The sequence below is a fragment of the Lynx rufus genome, unplaced genomic scaffold (genome assembly GCF_022079265.1).
Source record: "Lynx rufus isolate CCGP_SWC_20201006 ecotype Redwood Valley unplaced genomic scaffold, mLynRuf1.p SCAF_2, whole genome shotgun sequence".
Taxonomy (NCBI): domain Eukaryota; kingdom Metazoa; phylum Chordata; class Mammalia; order Carnivora; family Felidae; genus Lynx; species Lynx rufus.
This window is the reverse complement of record NW_025814834.1, coordinates 57650832-57670549: the sequence shown is the minus strand read 5'-3', so window position 1 is coordinate 57670549 and position 19718 is coordinate 57650832. Positions and strand designations below refer to the sequence as shown.

Below are 19718 nucleotides of genomic sequence, written 5' to 3'. Positions count from 1 at the left end.
TATTTATTTTTGGGACAGAGAGAGACAGAGCATGAACGGGGGAGGGGCAGAGAGAGAGGGAGACACAGAATCGGAAACAGGCTCCAGGCTCCGAGCCATCAGCCCAGAGCCTGACGCGGGGCTCGAACTCACGGACCGCGAGATCGTGACCTGGCTGAAGTCGGACGCTTAACCGACTGCGCCACCCAGGCGCCCCTTCTTTCAATTCTTTAAACCTTCCACAGTCTATCCACCTCAGGGTCTTTATATATGCTGTTCCTTCTCCCTAACAGACTATCCACTCCCCTGTCACACCACCCTTAATACACATAATCATTCTTTGCATCTCAAACTCAAAGATCACTTTTCAGGGAGGCTATGGTAAGCAGAGTTCTAAAACTATCTCTCTCCCTCCCCAAGATTTCCATCCTCCACTTATACAATCAAACAGTAATCTAGGTACTGCTGTGAAGGGACTTTGCAAATATAATTAAGTATTACTCAGATTTTAAGCAAGAGAGATTATCCTGGATTATCCTGGTGGGTCTAATATAATCAGTTAAACCCTTAAAGACAAAGCTTTCTCTGAGGGCAAAATTGGAAGTCAGAGAGATACAGCACAAGTCAGCAAACAACCTGACTAGACCTTGAAGATTCTCCCCACAGAGACTCCAAATAAGATCCCGGTCCAGCTGATTGATTACTTTGATTTAGGCCTGCAAGACTCTAAGCAGAGAACCCAGTCAAGCCACCTGCATCTACACAAACTGTGATACAATAGATGGGTGTTGCTCTAAGCTGCTAAATTGGTGGCAACAATAGAAAATGAATACAAAGGCTCTTCCCTGACCCCCATCTCCATCCCAGACTGGGTTAGGGTCTCTGTTAAGTGTTTCCACAGCATGTGACACTTCTCTTTAGGATATTCATCATACTTACTAATTGATATATGTAGTCTAAAATCTATAGTCAAAGGTTTTGTATTTTTGTATACCATACACCATTATAATCTAATACCTACAAAATTGGTACCCATAAATACCAAGAATTGGTACCAATTTTTTATTCAATTGTCTCAAAATTCAATCATTACACACTTTCAGTAAAGGCCTATATTATAAAATATTTCTATAATAAGGGTCAATTGCTTTATAGCAGTGACTAAGACAGGGGAAGAGAGATAGGATGAATGGAATATATTCGGAATTACTGGGTCAGTTGTTCTTTTTATTTTACAAACCCTCCCTCACTTACCACTACCCACAATCTGAGATGTCCACTCTATGCCCTATTACCCTAGGGAAGCATGATCATCTATTAGAGAATCACAAAAGATTCCCACCTAGAGTCATTATTACTAACGTCACTGAGTTAGATTCCTCAGATATGCTGAATTGTAAATTAAGGTTTAAAACAGTTGGTTTACTTTTTTAAAGAAATACTTTTCAAAATGAAAAACAAACAAACAAATTTACTCAAACTGAGACATTATTATTTCATACTAAAGAGAGACTTAATATATTTAAACCATCTGGTCAAAAAGAGGAAAAGTCAACTAAAAGAACAATTTACTTACATCAATGGGAAAGCAAAAAATGGAAGTGTCATGGCAAGTCTTGCTGTAAATTCATCAGGAAGATACCACAAGTATACAATTAAACATGTAAACAGATAGAGAATTGAAGAGTAGAGAATTAATCTTCCAACCCATAATTTTTGTAATCTCTGATTTTTTTCCCTAAATTCTTCCAATGCTTGAATTTCCTGTTAAGAGAGAATTATTCTATATTATTGAAGCGAATCTCAAATTTCATAATCAAAATGTTAACAAAAAATTTTAACAGTATAGAGAGGTTATAAAGAAATAATTCTTAAAAGTCAATGAAATATAATACCTTAATATTTTTAAATAGAACATATTAAAAAGAAAATTTTAAATGAGGCTAAAAACATGAAATGCCTAGTCTGACAAGTTACTCTTAAATGCAAAATTAAGATACTGTTTTTAACCTACCAAATTAGCAAAGATCAAGCATGAAATTGACATCAATAAATAGTATTTATTAAACTAAACAAATAATAATTCTCCTTTTATAAGGTCTACAAAAATCTGGCTATATAAAGAAAGAATGAATAAAAACTGGGGTGCCTGGGTGGCTCAGCTGGTTAAGCATCCGACTCTTGGTTTCGGCTCAAGTCATGATCTCACAGTTTCGTGAGTTCAAGCTCCATGTCAGGCTCCGTGATGACAGTGTGGAGCCTGCTTGGGATTCTCTGTCTCCCTCTCTCTCTGCCCTTCGCCCACCTGGGCTGTCTCTGTCTCTCTCAAAATAAATAAATGAAATAAAAAAAAAAAAAAGGAATTAATAAAAATTAAAACAGTGACCCATACTAGATTCTTTCAATCTATTCATCACTCTTAATATTCCTAAGGAATAACCATTTTTGATAATAGAAAGTAAAAGAAGCTGTGAGGTTTGTGTACTGATAAAAATTGTTGCAGACCATCTTATAATCTACTTTATCCTATCTGTAACATTGATTTATGCCATGCTATGCATCTAATTCCATTCTAACAGGTTCTATTGACACAGGCTTCTTAAGTCACTGATTCACTCTGAATTTTTTTGAAATAATGTAACATTAAAGTCTTCAGGCTTACTCTATATCATCTCTAATTCCCAAACCAGATCCAGTCTCCAAAATACTACACATATACTATAATATTTATGTAATACCTAAAATGAATTAAAACACCCCAGAGCTAAAAAACATACCTTATCTATATTTTCCAGAACTTCTACAGTTGACGGTTTTGTCTGTTATAAAAACAGATGAGACATTAAAACTTGTTATTGCAAACTTAGATACATTTTGATTTATAAAATCAAAAAAGAACATTTTAATTCAAAATTAAGCTTTTTCAAATATTGTTAAACAATGTATACTCCTATTTATTTATAAATAACATTTAGATTTAAATAAAAATTATAAAGAGAACTACGTAAGATTAAAGAAACAAGCATTTTCCTACTTGACTTTTTAGCCTGAGTACTTTCAACTCTGACAGTTCATTTTTTACCAGTCTTAATCCCAGAACACACTTTTATAGAGAAAAAGAAATTCTCCTCCAAGAAAAATTTTCTTAGACATGATTATTCAAAAGAACTCCTACATTAAAAAACTCAAGATTAAAGACGGTCTGATTTACTATTGCTAAAAGTTCATTTAGGACTCTGGAAGTCAAAATCAATAGGCTACCTTCATTCTGAATTCCTACATTTCTGAAGATTAGATTTTAAAAAGGCACCTAAGAATACTTCATTATAGCAGAGCTTGTTTGTTAAAAATATTTTTTATACACCCCGAATAAAAACCAGCCAAAATGTCTCATACAACACTTGTGAAACCATTTACCAATTATGTACTCAATAATATAGGAGGATAATGAATATCAATTCATTGCAGTTCCCATAAGAGTTGTTAACATTAGGTTGAACCATATGAAATTGCTTTTTATGTAAGTCAAAACTGTTGAATATTGGTAATTTCATATGATTTAACCTAACAAAGACAAAGAAACAATAGGCAAATTTGATCCTCAAGCAGAACTGTAACAGAGTTTTAAAGGAAAGAGCAAAAGGGGCGCCTGGGTGGCGCTGTCGGTTAAGCGTCCGACTTCAGCCAGGTCACGATCTCGCGGTCCGTGAGTTCGAGCCCCGCGTCAGGCTCTGGGCTGATGGCTCGGAGCCTGGAGCCTGTTTCAGATTCTGTGTCTCCCTCTCTCTCTGCCCCTCCCCCGTTCATGCTCTGTCTCTCTCTGTCCCAAAAATAAATAAACGTTGAAAAAAAAAAAAATTTTAAAGGAAAGAGCAAGGAGTCCATGGAATACCAAAACAAAGCAGTTCCAGTAACAGTCCAAAAACTAGTATACCAAGCATTTCTAGGCTCCATTATTATACTAAAAAGGAATTAAAAATAAGCAAAGTAGTTTGTCTGAGATTACATTATCTCCTCTCATATTAGAAAAGAGCATATATTAATATATTTTATATTTTATAGTACTAAATTGGAGATACTTCCTCTAAAGCCTTAACCAATAACATCAAACTACATTTGAAATTTTGTTTTAAGCCTCTAATTCCTAAAAGTATATCTAGTATAACTTCAGCAAATATTTATGACAAGCTTTAAGCAAAAAGAGATAGCCTGTAAAATCAGGTATTGTATAGCATACAACTATAATTTCAACCATTTCAACAATAATAATAGTTTCAACTATTTTTCAAATAAGATTGAAATGCAGGCAATATAAGGGAAAAAAGCTAGAAAAGATAGCTATTTTCACGTGAATGAATAAACAAAAATAATTCATAAGTCAAAGTGAAACAATTATTTTAAACAGAGGCATTACATACCTACATGGCAAGCAGAACTATTAAAGTCCAAATATAATTCATAAGAACTATAATTCTTCTAATTCATAAGAAAAGGAAGAAAATTAAATAGAATTAGGGACAATATCAAGCTTTACTCAAGTCTATACTACAAAGGAGACTTTTACAAATAGGCTTATGTGACACTTTATATTAGACTAAGAACTGGCCATAAAGAAAAACAACTTACCTTCCATCGAGAAAATAATCCACCCATCTTTTATTTTTAGAAACTGGGCACAATGATAAATATCATCAATTGTCCAAAGGAATTCACAGCTAGAAAAAAAGCAAGTATTTAAAATTTTTAGGTTAAACACACAGCATACCCACTATAAAATATAGATGTTGCAATACTGCCAAAAAATAACATACAATACTAATTTCTCTGAACTCCACTTATGTGGAATTTTAATTTAGAGAGCCTTGGGATAGTCTACCCTTCAAGAAATCCCTTCTTCCAAATCAGGACATATTTAAAAGTAAAAATAAGCTGAAAAGGCTTTTAAATGGCACATTTTAGCAGCGTATATTCATACTACTTTGCAATTTGCTGTTGTTTACAGTAGATCCCCTAATGTTGTAAGAAAAGTTTTATTAAACTACTTTCATTCCACACGCTTAAATACAATATCTCTATCATTCAGCTACCTACCAACTAAACTAGTTATTTGGAATTAGCATTTTACAATGTTTAGCACAACATTATTTTACAAGTAATAACAGAAAGCCAACTGGATTTTGAATAAGAAAATAAGGATTACAGAACTACCTGTGACCTTGAGCAAATCATTTATTGCTTCTGGAGCTTTAATTTTATTTTCTGTAAACTAGACTTACTATACCACCACTTTTCACAGGATAGCCTTCCTTACTACCATTTTACAGATAAGAAAATTAAGTGAAAAGACATTCAGCAATTTTCCCAATAGCTCAGAAGACACATGATTCAAAACCACTCTATCTTCAGACTTCTGGTCTGTTCACTACTGTTCCAACACCCAAATAAACATTTCTCTCTGAAACTGGGTCTAAGTCCCTCAAGTCAGTTGACCTTCATGTCAGTTAGTGTATATCTAATGTCCTTATTTCAGTCATTTTTCTAGTATTCTCAAATGTATTATAATATTACCATATGGATAAAAATGTATCAGCAATCTTAGGTTCTAAATCAATTTACCAGTCAATAATTATATAAGTTTTTACTCTTTTAAGTTGAAAGAGTGAAAACATACTTTCAAATTTACACACTTTTACCAGGTGTAGTTATATACTGCCAATGTATAAAACTACTTCATTTCCACACACAAAAAAAGTTAGGCCATAATTCTTACATTTTTTAAAACCATTAATGTAATCACAAAATAATACCAGTACCAAGTAAATACATTCACTCTGCTACACTATTTATAGGCTGGAATTAGCATAATGCATACCCATCTTGGACTTTCTTGGGTAGAGAAGTAACAAAGAGCCTAATTATGAAATACTTTCACTTACAAAGCGATTTCTAGTACCAGATATACCAATAATCTGTCCTGAAATTTTCTGGTGTTTATAAATATAATGAATGTTATCCGCCACATTTAAGTTGCAACCTAAATATTATTAATCCTTCAATATTAACTAAGTATTCAAATTTCTAAAGTGCAGTTTTAGGAAATCCTGGAACTTTAATGAATAAAAGTATACATTTCTCAGTTAAAACATTAAATAGATCTCAAAACCTTCTGAAGATGCTAAAAATACTAAGAAAGGTGATGGGGTGGGGGTGGATTTACATGAGCCACTTAACTTGGTATTTTCAAAGTATATAGTAATTCTCTACTATTCAGGAATTAATTGTATGCTGTCAAGCACAGTGTTTTGCACACAACTGGTCTACACGTTTTGGTTTCTAACAATTATATGCCTCCAAGTTAAGTTTGTAGCCATCACAAGTCAGGATTTTTAATACTTAAAAGTAATCACAGGGGTGTCTGCTGGCTCAGTTGGTAGAGCATGGGACTCCTGATCTTGGGGTCATGAGTTTGAGCCCCATGTTGGGGGTAGGGTTTACTTAAAAATAAATAATTCTTTAAAATAACATTGAAAAAAAAAGTAATGACAACTATAAAGATACCAGTTAAATATTTGGTAAGTACTGCTATTTCTCTAGGAAACCCTAAAGCAAACGCCTTACATGACTTTTATTATTTAGATACTACTATCATCCCATTTTACAAATGTTGGAAACTGAGGCTAGGGAAGTAAAGTAATTTGGTCCCAAAAATACTAAGTAGCAGAGCCAGACACAGTATTTTAGTTTTGGCTTTTTATGAAGAAACTAGTTATTCCCAGTAACACAAAATCAGAAATAAAGTCTGCTTTATATAAATTAGATTGGAATATTTATACATAAAATATATGAAAGCACCTCTGACATTCTCAAATAGCTGGTAAACAGAGCTACTGAAGTGGAAAGTAAGTTATAAACACAAGAGACAGTGTTGGTACAGTGGATCATGTAGCCCACATCTGATTAAATCTGAATGTTTAAATCTGCATGGAAGAGAAGCTAAATGATTTGCCAAATCATTTTGGCAGCTAGCTCTAGTTAGGGGCAGAACTGATACTAGAAGTCTGCAAGCACTGCTTTTACTTTTTTACTGAATATCACTTTTTAAGTAAGCATAATATGAAATATGTGCATAATGTTGCAATTAATATCAATTATTTGCTTGGAGAACTGTTATGGTGTTAATGAAATAAACTATGAGATTTCTGAAGCAGAGTATTCTGCTTTAGAATTTGTCCTCGAAAACAACATTATGGTAAATAGTCATTAAATGTCATATCCATGCTTTCAGGGTCATAATCAAAGAATGAGTCAACCCTCATTGTTCCAGCAATTTTCCTATCAAATTCCAGTATTGTTTAAGAAGCTGATTTACTATGGGGCACCTTGGTGGCTCAGTTGGTTAAGCGTCGGACTTCAGCTCAGCTCACATAATCTCATAGTCTGTGAGTTCAAGCCCTGCATCAGGCTCTGTGCTGACAGCTCAGAGGCTGGATCCTGCTTCAGATTCTGTCTCTCTCTCTGCCCCTCCCCCTGCTCACACTCCCTCTCCCTCTCAAAAATAAAATAAAAACATAAAAAAATTAAAATAAAAAAAGAAGCTGATTTGCTATAATACACAACTAATGGTAGTACTTTCCATCAGATATGAAAGCATAACAAAATTAAGTAAATCAACTCTTTATAGCTTTCGTTTCATACCTCTTCTGTTTTCCAACTCTTTTTCCCTCCTTGCCATATTCCAATTCCTGTAGCCCGTTATTTACTATGAAACCTTGGGCAAATAAGCTATTTAATGTCTCAGTTACTCAGTATCTTCATCTGCAAAAGAGGGATAGTTAAGGACCCTCTTTAAATGTTGAAAGGCTTGGGGCACCTGGGTGGCTCAGCCGGTTAAGCAACCAACTTTGGCTCAGCTCAGGTCATAATCTCACAGTTTGTGGGTTCAAGCACCACATCCGGCTCTGTGCTGACAGCTCAGAACATGGAGCCTGCTTCGAATTCTGTGTCTCCCCCTCTCTCTCTGCCCCTCCCCAACTTGTGCGGGCACACACACCCTCTCTCTCTCAAAAATAAACATTAAAAAAATGTTTTTTAATGTTGAACGGCTTGAATGACACAATGCATTCTAAAGCATTTACAGCAGTGTCTAACACATAAATAATTCCTCAATATAAATTGTTTTTACTGCTGTGGTCATTGCTATTTCCTAATCCATCTCTTCCAACAAATGGAAAATACATGGGAAGCAAATAACTACCATTTCTTTCAGAAGCATAAATCAATGTTTGCCCTTGAGTGGACAGATGGCTCAATCTCAAGTGGCTTGTCCCCAAGAACTCTTCCATAAATGTGTACGGTCTCTTTCCACTCTGATATCACAGTGGAACCTGACATGACCTTAAGAGCTGGATGCATCTAATGTGTTTTCCAGTAAGTAATTATGCCCACCATATTATTTCAATGTTTTGAATGTTCAATGTTAACTGATATTCACACTCAGGTTTGGGTGTCAGAATTTAAAATCCTGGGTCATGTCATTCTTAAATTCTCAGCTTACTTCAAGTCATATTAAAATAATGGAGTAGGGGCGTGGCTCAGTAAATTGAGCATCTAACTCATAATTTCAGCTCAGATCATGATCCCAGGGTCACAGAATCGACCCCTGCTAGGGCTCCGCACTGAACATGGAGCCTGCTTAGGATTCTCTCTCTCCCTCTCCCTCTCCCTCTCTCTCTCTCTCTCTCTCTGCTCCTCTCCCCCTCCCCCCAAAAATAATTAATTAATTAATTATTTTAAATAATGGAAGGGTGCCTGGGTGGCTCAGTTGATTGAGTGACCAACTTTGGCCCAGGTCATGATCTCTTAGTTTGTAAGTTGGAGTCCCACATTGGGCTTGCTGCTGTCAGCATCGAGCCTTCTTGAGATCCTATGTCCCCCTCTCTCTGCCTCTCCCCACTGGCATTCTCTCTCCCAAAAATAAATAAACATTTCAAAAAAATTTTTTTAATAAAATGAAAAAAATAACGGAGTAAAAAAGATCTGGATTCAAAATATGGCTCAACCACATACTAGCAACGTGATCTTAGGTAAATTAAACTCTCTAAGCCTCAGTTTCCACATCTGTAGAGTGGTGAAGATATCTACACTTTACAGAATTATTGTATGAATTAAATGAAATTATGTATCACCTGACACAGTGTCCAACTAGTGTGCACATAATAAACTGTAGCCACTATTATTACTATTATCAGAAAGCAATGCTCCTCATACAAACACCTTTCTTTCTAAACTCATAAAGTATCTGTTTTCATAATTTTAAAATGGGAAAAATAAGTTACAGTTTGTATTTTAACTGAAAATGTTTTGCTCCCATTTACTTTAACATTAAAAAAATAAAACAACATATCCTGCAGGTTCTTCCATTAAAATAATCTCGCAGGCCTTTAACAGCAAAGCAAGTTAACTTTTATATTTATCAACTTCCAAACCTAAGTGGAAACTATTCAGTCACCATCAACAGTACCTCTATTTGTACTATTCAGTTTAAGCTTAAGAGTGATTTGTTCTAGAACTCTAACTTTCAAATATCCTAGCTAAAGGCAATTCTGAAATATACCAAACCACCACATTTATTGCTCAAAAATAAAATTACTGTAAAGAGGTACACCTCTAAAAGTAACTTTACTACACGTTGATTAATTCTGGTGTTCATGGTAAGTTGATGTTCATTCTGAACTAACTTCCAAGAAATGACTATATTTAATATGGAAAGGTTTCTAATATTAAATCATACCTGTTTGACAGTCATAGGACTTCTTACATTCTCTCTCAAGTTAATATATAATCACCATGTAACTTTATTAACAGTGTTGGACTGATCTTAGTAGATGACAGAGAAACTTAAAATTCTAATTTTAAAGGCACCATTCTTGTTTTTAAAAACGTGTTCAAAATCAACTTCCTCTTAAAATGGAACTATGGGGGCTGCTGAGAACAAGAGATTAGCATTCGCTGCCAGTTTGAACATATGCCTGAAGCCAAGCTCACTCAGATGCACACACACTGCTGTGAACAGGGTCATTTCTGTCAACGGTGACACCCAAGCCAGAGAGAAAGGAGAAAACAATTGACACAAACCAGAAGCCAACTGGGAAAAAAGCAGAACATGGAAAATTCAATGAGTCACCAGTTTTATTACTGTGAGGGCACCATCAGCAAAACTGAGTTCACCAATCACAACTCTCAATACCCATACCCACTATTAAAAAAATTAAACTATTTTCTTTAAATAGTTTATTTTTAAGTAATCCCCACACTCAATGCGGGGCCCAAACCCATAACCTCGAGATCAAGAGTCGCAGGCTCCGCCCAACCCAGGCACCCCCAAGAAATAAACTATGGATGTAGTTTAGATTTGCTCTTCTCCTCCCGCTGCGCCCAAGACACCTACGCAACCTCTCCCTGCCCTCCAGCCTTACACCGCCCACCGTCCCTCAAATAAGGACAACGGTTGTAGAGAGGCTTCTCTAAGCAGCACACAATCCACGCCCACATGGCTGGGCCGAGCAGCATGACACTGACAGTTTTCGGTCCCTCCCAATCTGTCCAATTCGTGGCGCCTCCGCACAACTCAGAGAAAAAAAACGAGACAGAGAACACTCAAGGCGACAGCTTAGCTTAGGGTAGAACCTTCGGACCCTTCGTCTCGACAGAGGCGGGCCAAAGAGCCGATGCTCAACTCAACCCAGACACCCACACCGGAATCTGAGAACAAGGCGGGGAAACCACCTCCCCTTCGCGGGGATAGGTGGGGGGAAGGGGTCTCTAGCACTCCAGAGTCAGCCCTGCCACTTGGCTGGGAAATCAAGAGGAGCAGGAGGCGATGTTGGTTAGCGCGCAGCCCGGCGGGAGTTTGACTAGCCGCCGCCGCAGAGCTCTTAGGCCACTTGGCATGAGGCGGGGGCGCCTGGGAGACGCAAGCGGGGGAACCGGGAGCGTATCTCCCAGGGAAAAGCTCGGCGCGCTTCCCCTTTGCCGAGCCCGCCACCCCCAGTTGCCTTCATTTTAAGCGTTCTACCTGCAAGAAGCGGGCAAAGCCCGGCGCTTCTGTCCACGTCTGCCAGCTTCGGCGGCCACCGCGCAGCCTGCCTCCCGAGCAGGCAGCAGCCGCCACTGACAGAGCGATGGGCCCGGCCAACTCCTTCCCATCAAACCCCGCGCTTCCGCCGCCGGCCAATCGGCGCCGCGGCCGGCGCGCGCCGCTCCCCGGTCACGTGACTGTGACCCGAGCGGACAGTTGGGGCGGGCCAGTCCGGCCGTTGGCCGGGGGCCTCCTGTCCCTGTGGCTTCCGCGGCTAAGCAGGGTGCTCCTCGTCGTGTCTCAGGGGTATACTGCCATTTATTAGGAGTCTTACCAATAGCGGTTACTTCTTACTCGTCCTCTGCCCCCGATTCTCTTGAAGCCTGTCCTGCCGAGTCTCACTGGAGAAGGAGAACCCCGAAATTGGTCCTGGTGGTCCTAGACCGGCCGCGAGAGAGACGAGTGCGGTTGAGGGTGGAGACGGCTGTGTCTGGAAAGGACTCCGCCTTGAGGAGTCCCAGATCAGCTGTCATCCAGCCGGCAGCAGTGCGAGTGCTGAGAAGAGGCCAGTTCCCAAGCCAGTGGGGAAAATTCAGCCTAGACTCCAGGAGTGCTTGGGGCTCTTATCACCCATGGACGTCAAAAAGGGTCATTTGATGACAGGACGCTTACCTCACCCGTGTGTGGTGAGCTGCAAATGGCACATGATGTTGATTTCAAACCCATGTATGGCAGAAGCTGAGTTTTCTATTTCAAAACTCATACTCCCTTCACAGGTCGTGATACGTGGGCCCACGAATAAACCACCCAGGCTGCATTCACCTCAGATTTGAAACACTGGCTAAAGGGCAATTTCCTAGTCAACTGGAAATGACAAGTCCCAATAAAGAAAGATACTTGAACCACACAAGATAACGATGGAGAAGGGTAGAAAAGCAAGCCAAAGCCTTGGTCAGTGTTTTACCTCCGTGACATGTTTTAACCCTTTGTGCAAACATTTTCGTGGGATTTTTTTTTTTTTATTTTTAGTTACATAGGCTTTTGAAAACAATGTTTCCAAAGGGGAACCCTCTTTCACTGGTGGTGGGAATGCAAACTGGTGCAGCCGCTCTGGAAATCAGTGTGGAGGTTCCTCAAAAAATTAAAAATAGAACTACCCTATGACCCAGCAAGAGCACTGCTAGGAATTTACCCAAGGGATACAGGAGTGCTGATGCATAGGGGCACTTGTACCCCAATGTTTATAGCAGCTCTTTCAACAATAGCCAAATTATGGAAAGAGCCTAAATGTCCATCAACTGATGAATGGATAAAGATGTGGTTTACATGTACAATGGAATACTACTTGGCAATGAGAAAGAATGAAATCCTGCCTTTTGCAGCAACATGGATGGAACTGGAGGGTATTATGCTAAGTGAAACAAGTCAGGCAGAGAAAGATACCATATGTTTTCACTCATGTGGATCTTGAGAAACTTAACAGAAGACCATGGGGGGAGGGGGGGAAATATAGTTACAGAGAGACAGGAGGCAAACCACAAGAGACTCTTAAATACTGAGAACAAACTGAGGCGGGATGGGGGAGAGGGGAAAATGGGTGATGGGCATTGAGGAGGGCACTTGTTGGGATGAGCAGTGGGTGTTGTGAGGAAGCCAATTTGACAATAAATTATATTAAAATAATGTTTCCGTGATTTTTAAAGACTAATTGTTTGAATGTGCTATATTTAAACTTTGACAATGCAAACAAATAAGGTAAAGTAACAAACTGAACATAGGATCTAGTTGGTAAGAATAAAATCTTACACTGGAAGCTACCAGATAATTCGCTGTGGAATCGCTTGTCCTAACTTACAGCTTTTTAAGCTTGAAAGGATGAAGGGAAGGGAACCCAAGTTTACTTCTTGTGTACTATGGGTCAGGCACTTTACAAACCTAGAAGAAAATGAAACAATTCATTTATTTTGATATGGAAATTAAACCATTTTGATTTTCATCCTATGCTATTTCAAAGTATATTTTTTAAAGGCCTATGCAGTTACACAAATATATCTCCTCACCTCAGGAATATATTTTCCTAAGATAACAGGGAAGAAATGTTCTCCACTTGCTAATGGTTTGTTCTCTAGTTTTAATTGGGCCATCAAAGTCTGTTGTAAAGGGGGGAGGGGAGACCAGAACTAGATGGTTGCCAGAGATCCCAAATCTAATCCTGAGACAAAATTCCATAGGTAATTGCCCTAGAAGAGGAGACGCTTGACCTGGCAAGGGGAGGGAGGGATGTATTGAATCCTTAACTCTTTTAATTGAACAACTTTGTAAGGTAAATATCATTTTCAAATGAGGAAATTGAATAGAAATATACCATTGAAGCTAGCATTATACCACTGCCTCCTTTATATTATGTGATGAAGGTTTGTCAGGCACAGCGAGGGAAGATACTAGAAGCAGAGAAATCAACGTATGCACTATATCAGGGTCACACCAAATATTTATTAGGGACAAGACCATGTGTTGTGTAAGGATACAGAAATAAAATAGCTGCCCTGAAGCAATTGATACTAGCGAGAGAAACCTTCACAAAAATAAGCAAAAAAAATACAATATAGGGTAAATAAGTGCTATGATCGAGGCAAATATTCAAGAGTTGGAAAATGATAAAGCAACAGCAGCCAGAGGGGAAACGGGAAAGCCAATGAAGGTGGTGCTTTAGCGAAGTCCAAATATTAAAGAATTATTCCTTACTAATCCTAAAATAGTCCTAGAGTCTAGGTAGTGAATAGAGTCTAGTAATAGAGTCTAAGGAAGTGAAATCAAAAAAACACTAGAGAAGATGAGCAAGGAAACAAACTACTCTAGGCAAAAGAATGCTAAAAGGCCTAATTCAACAAATAAGTAAACCACATTTCACTCAAGAACTAAATGAAAGTTGCAAGGGATGAGTACCAGGAGGGCTTACGATAGAGTCACTCATTGAACTGGTCAGAAAGGTTAGGGAAGGCTGCCTTGAGGAAGTCACACTGGAGTGGAGATCTGAAGGATGAGATACTGAGAAAAGGAGAAAAGAAAACAAGGAACATCATGCGTGAAAACCTTTGTCAGAGGGGAAACATTGCAAGCCTGAGGGACAGATCAATGTGGCTAGCACATAGATTGCAGGAAGAGACTGCTACAGTATGAAACTGGAGACCAGACTAAGCAGGACCTTGTTGGCCATACTGAGAACCTTCATCCTTTTCTTGAGAAGCAGAGAGGGGATTTAACCTGATCAGGTCTGTATTTTGAAAAAGATCATTCCAGCTGCAATGTGGGGATATGGACAATTAGGATCCACGGGTGGTAGTTACTGTTGGTGGTGGTACAACCAGATTGGGATGGAAACAAGGAGATGGAGACAGGTGGGGAAAATGGAACAATTTAGGAAGTAAAATGGGAGACTTTGGTGATGGATGTATATACGGTGGGGTGGACTGGGGATTGAAAGAAAGGAAGGAGTCTGACATGATGGGATCTCTGGTAGGCCCAGTGGGTGGATAGTAACGATCCCCAGTGAGATATGGGGAACATTGGAAGGCAGTTGGGTTTGGGGGGTAGATGGTGATTTCAATTTGAACATGTTGAGTTTAAGATGTTTTTGTGATTTCAAGGAGAGCTGTCGTGTAAATAGATCTATTATCCTGCAGCACTGAGAAGTCTGGGCTAAAGGAAGAGAGGGAAAAAAAATTAGAGATTGTAATCTCTCTCCATAAGGTACTTATTTTTTTTCACAGTGCAAAAAAAAAATACCACTTCCTTATTATAAATAAATGTTTTGTTTTTAAATATACTACAGAAAACAAAATAAAACGTAGAAGTCTTTAAAGCTGTTTCCCAGAATTCCCTATGAATCACCTGGACCTTGGTTAAAAAAACAAATTCTCAGGCCCCTTCCCTGGAGATTCTGATTCCACATGTCTGGTATGGAGCCCAGAAATTGGGATTTTTAACAAGTGCCTCTGGTGATTCTTCTTATCAAAGAGTTTCTCTGAGAAATGGTATGCCCGTGCCACGGGCCACCTGCATAAGAGCTACCCGAGGTACTTATTAAAAATAGACTCTTAGGCCTTGCAGACTAAGATCCCTAAGGGTAGGAGGGAGGAGAGGAACGGAGAGAGGGAGATACTACCCCACCAGGTGGTCTAAGATTTCGCCCTGTATCTCTGACAGAGGCGTCCTAGGCTCTCCGCCAGGCAGTGCAGAGGAAAGCTGGTGTCCTTTGCTGAATGATGCATATGAGGCAGCAGGCAACCCTTGCAGACTGCTGTGATAATAGCTTTCCTGCCCCTAGCCCAGGCCTCCTGCCTTGTCTCCCAAAATGGTGCTTAGTCAACCCTGATGCTCTCTTTTCCCCCCACTCCCATCAAACCTTTCCCGGTCTTGGCCCCCACCCCAATCTTCTTCAGGGTTATGCTGCATATACTCTTCCCAATTCAGGGGTCTGTGGTTTTGTTGTTGTTGTTTTTGTTTGTTAAGCTAATCTGGCCAGGACTGGAAGGGAAATAGGGTCAAATGCTATGTTTCGCTCTCGGCAAGGCTTTTTTTTTATTCTCAAGAACCTATTTTGGAAGTGTTTTTGTTTTTTTGTTTTTTAAGTTTATTCATTTTGAGAGAGACAGAGACAGCATGAGTGGGGGAGGGGCAGAAAGAGAGGGAGACAGAGAATCCCAAGTAGACTCCACACTATCGGCGAGGAGCCTGATGCAAGGCTCAAACTCACGAAACCATGAGATCATGACCTGAGCCAAAACCAAGAGTCAGATGCTTAACCGACTAAGCCACCCAGGCACCCTAAGAAGTGTTTTTGTTTTTAAAGACTAAATTGTTTGTTCTCTTTGTAGTCTTGCTGTAACAACTCCAAGTCTCTATGAGGCACTGTAGATTCTTCTAACTAGAGGAAGAATCAGGAAGTGTGGGGTAAAAAAGATTGGAATTATTTTTTGTCATGGGGACTATAGCAAACACACAGAAAAGTTAATAAAAAAAGAAGTGTACTGCTTAAAGACTAAAACCCAAACACTCATGTGACCCACTGGGTCAAAAAGTAGAACATTACCAATACCCCAAAAGGCCCCAATGTGCCTCTTCCCTTATAACCCCCAAAGGCCTAGAGATAACCACTATCATTGTTGTTAGCAGATTCACTTTCAGGCTTTTATTCATATTTTTTCTGCATAATTACTCATTCTTAAAAATATAGCTTATGCCGGTTTTCGAACTCTATGTAAATTGAACCATAGAGTAAGTTTTTTTCATGTCTTAAATTGTTTTGACCAAGGTTATGTCTTTAAGACTCACCCATGTGGACGTGTCTGTAGCTCATTCATTTTCATTGATGTAAGGGACCATATTGCATGGAAATATAATTTATCTACTCTACTGTTGATGGATGTAGGCTATTTCCAGATTTGGGCTATTATAAACCATGCTGGTGTGTGTGTTTGTGTGTGTGTGTGTGTGTGTGTGTGTGTGTGTGTGTGTGTATGTGCGCATGTGTATGTGTTTACCCCGGAGTACATAACCACAGATTTCTATAGAGTCTTTACCTTGGTATAGAATTCCTGGGCATGTTCATTTTCAGCTTTTCAAGACCATGCTAAATAAATTGTTCCAATTTCTATAACCAACAATACCGTGTAAACATTTCTTCTGTTCCACATCCTCAGCAACACTTGAATTGTCCAACATTTTAACTATTGCCAATCCAATGGATGTGTAATATGAACTTATTGTGGTACTGTTTCGTATGTCCCTTACTTTAGTGAAGAATAACATCTTTTCATAAAAGCATTGGCTCATTGCTCACATATTTTCCCATTTTTCTACTGGGTTATCTTTTCCTTATTGATTTCTATTAATTGACTATATAATGTGGAAACAAGTCTTTGGTTGACTACATGTGCTACAAATATTTTTTTCCATTCTGGCTTGCCTTTTCACTCTCTCTTTTGTTTTTAAATTTTTTTTTTTTTTGAGAGAGAGAGAGAGAGAGTGATCAGAGGAGGGGCAGAGACACAGAATCCAAAGCAGGCTCCAGCTGTGCTGACAGCTCAGAGCCTGACACGGGGCTTGAACCCATGAACTGTGAAATCGTGACCTGAGCTGAAGTCAGAAGCTTAACCGACTGAGCCACCCAGGTGCCCCACCTTTTTACTCTCTTAATAATGTCTTTTGATGAAAAATTATTTTTTTTAATTTTTTTAACGTTTATTTATTATTGAGAGACAGAGAGAGACAGAGCATGAGCAGGGGAGGGGCAGAGAGAGAAGGAGACACAGAATCCGAAGCAGGCTTCAGGCTCTGAGCTGTCAGCACAGAGCCCGACGCGGGGCTCGAACTCACAAACCGTGAGATCATGACCTGAGCTGAAGTCAGACGCTTAACCGACTGAGCCACCCAGGCGCCCCTGATGAAAAATTCTTAATGGAGTCATTTATCACTCTTTTCCTGAGTAGTGAGAGGTGTCTGTATCCTGTTTAAGAGATCTTTTCCTACCCAAAGGTCATGAAGATAGTCTCTTATGTTGTCTTCTAAAATTGTATTGTTTTCCTTTTCAAATTTAGTTCTAAGCATACCTGAAATTAACTTTTTTATTAATGGAGAAAGGGAGACGCCTATACATCCTCATACACCTACCCCCACCTCAATGTGGAAAATTAAACCAGCACTGCTTATTGTCAGGTGGTCCTCCCCATTCTACCCTGCAGTACTATCCTGGTCATAAACCAAGTAAGTAGTCATGTATGTGTGGATTTGTTTCTGACCTTCATATTCTGTTCCATTGGTCTGTTTTCCTTTTTATATATTGCTGGATTTGATGTGCTAATATTTTGTTTAAGATCTGGGAGACTCTCCTATTTTGTTTAAGAAATGAGGAAACAGGGGCGCCTGGGTGGCTCAGTCGGTTGAGCGTCCGACTTCGGCTCAGGTCATGATCTCGCGGTCCGTGAGTTCAAGCCCCGCGTCGGGCTCTGTGCTGACCGCTCAGAGCCTGGAGCCTGTTTCAGATTCTGTGTCTCCCTCTCTCTCTGCCCCTCCCCCGTTCATGCTGTGTCTCTCTCTGTCTCAAAAATAAATCAACATTAAAAAAAAATTTAAAAAAAAAAAAGAAATGAGGAAACAGTAGGTACCTGGGTGGCTCAATCAGTTAAGCGTCTGGCTCTGATCTCGGCTCAGGTCTTGATCTCAGGGCCATTGAGTTCCAGCCTCACATTGGGCTCTGTGCTGGGCATGAAGCCAACTTAAAAGTAGAATAGAATAGAATAGAGTGGAATAGAATGAAATACAATTGAAATAAAATAAAATAAAATAAAATAAAATAAAATAAAATAAAATAAAATAAAATAAAATAAAATAAAATAAAATAAAATACGGAAAGAGGGAAAACTGACAATAAAGACAGGAAAAGACTATCTGCTGCGAGACACAAACGAATAGATGAGAAAGAATGAGATTGATCTCTAATTTTTCTTTCTGGTAATGTCTTTCTTTGGGTTTGGCATTAAAATTACACTAGCTAGCCTCATAAAATGAGTTGGGGAATATACTTTTTTTTCTGACTCTCGTGTCATTTTTATTCATTTATTCTTGTCTTTGGAACCAGATTACCAAGAAACCCCCCAAAATCACATTTAGATCTTCCTTAAAATTTCTTTGCATTAATTTAAGGAGCAATAATATCCTTCCACATGAGGCTTTTCTTTCTGGAATATGGCATAACTCTGTATTTGTTCAAGTGTCTTTATACATTCTCCAAAAAAAAAAAAAAAAGATTATCGTTTTCATCGTATAGGCCTCATACCTTATAGTAGGCAGAATTCTAGATGTCCCTCCATGATTCCCATCCCCTAGTTAGTCAATAAAACACTAATCCAGGTACTACTGTAAAGGACAATTACAGATGTAATTAAAGTTATAAATTATCCTGAACAGGGGCACCTGGCTGGCTCAGTTCGTAGAGCACCCAACTCCTAATCGCAGGATCATGAGTTTGACGCCCCGTTGTATGTAGAGATTACTTTTTAAAAAATTATCCTGAGGGGCACCTGGATAGCTCAGTTGGTTGAGCGTCCAACTCTTGATTTCAGCTCAGGTCATGATCTCACGGCTCATGGTTTCAAGCCCCCCCATCAGGCTCTGCGCTGATGGTGCAAAGCCTGCTTGATATTCTCTCTCTTCCTCTCCCTCTGCTTTCTCTCGCTCAAAAATACATAAATAAACATTTTCTAAAAAATTATCCTGAATAAGCTAGGTGGGCCCAGTCTAGCCACCTGAGCCCTTGCAAAGGGAAATTTCTCTAGCTGGAGTCAGTCAGTGACGTTTGGCAGAAGAGGGAAGCTGAGACGAGAGATGAGTAGCAGCAGAGGAGGTCAGAGAGATTCCAAGCACAAGAAAGACTCCACCCCTCGTTGCTGACTTTGCAAATGAGGGAAAAGGAGTCTGAGCTCCAAGGAATGTAGGCAGGCTCAAGAATCTGAGAGGGCCTCCTGCCTGACAGCTGGCAAGCAAACTGAGAACTCAGTCCTATGGCTTCATGGAACTGAATTCTGTCAACAACCTGAATGAACCCAGAAACAGATTCTCCCTTTGAGCCTCCAGAAAGGTACACAACCTGCTGACAACTTGA

At 39.1% G+C, this 19718-nt stretch overlaps 1 protein-coding gene across 3 annotated transcripts in view; it reads right to left on the bottom strand.

Moving 5' to 3' along the window:
- LNPK (lunapark, ER junction formation factor) overlaps nt 1-11184 on the bottom strand; it is a 74225-nt gene extending 63041 nt beyond the window's left edge. For 2 of the 3 annotated variants that reach the window (XM_047084762.1, XM_047084763.1), the window contains exons 1-4: nt 11054-11143; nt 4606-4694; nt 2757-2798; nt 1556-1743 (exon numbers count right to left, since the gene is read on the bottom strand). In XM_047084762.1, the coding sequence (XP_046940718.1) occupies nt 1556-1743; nt 2757-2798; nt 4606-4632 (257 nt within the window). In that variant the 5' untranslated portion in view covers nt 4633-4694; nt 11054-11143. Of the gene's footprint in view, nt 1-1555; nt 1744-2756; nt 2799-3214; nt 3216-4601; nt 4695-11053 lie in introns of all 3 variants that reach the window. The other variant, XM_047084765.1, reaches the window with a different exon arrangement.
- Between the last annotated feature and the right edge of the window lie 8534 nt (nt 11185-19718).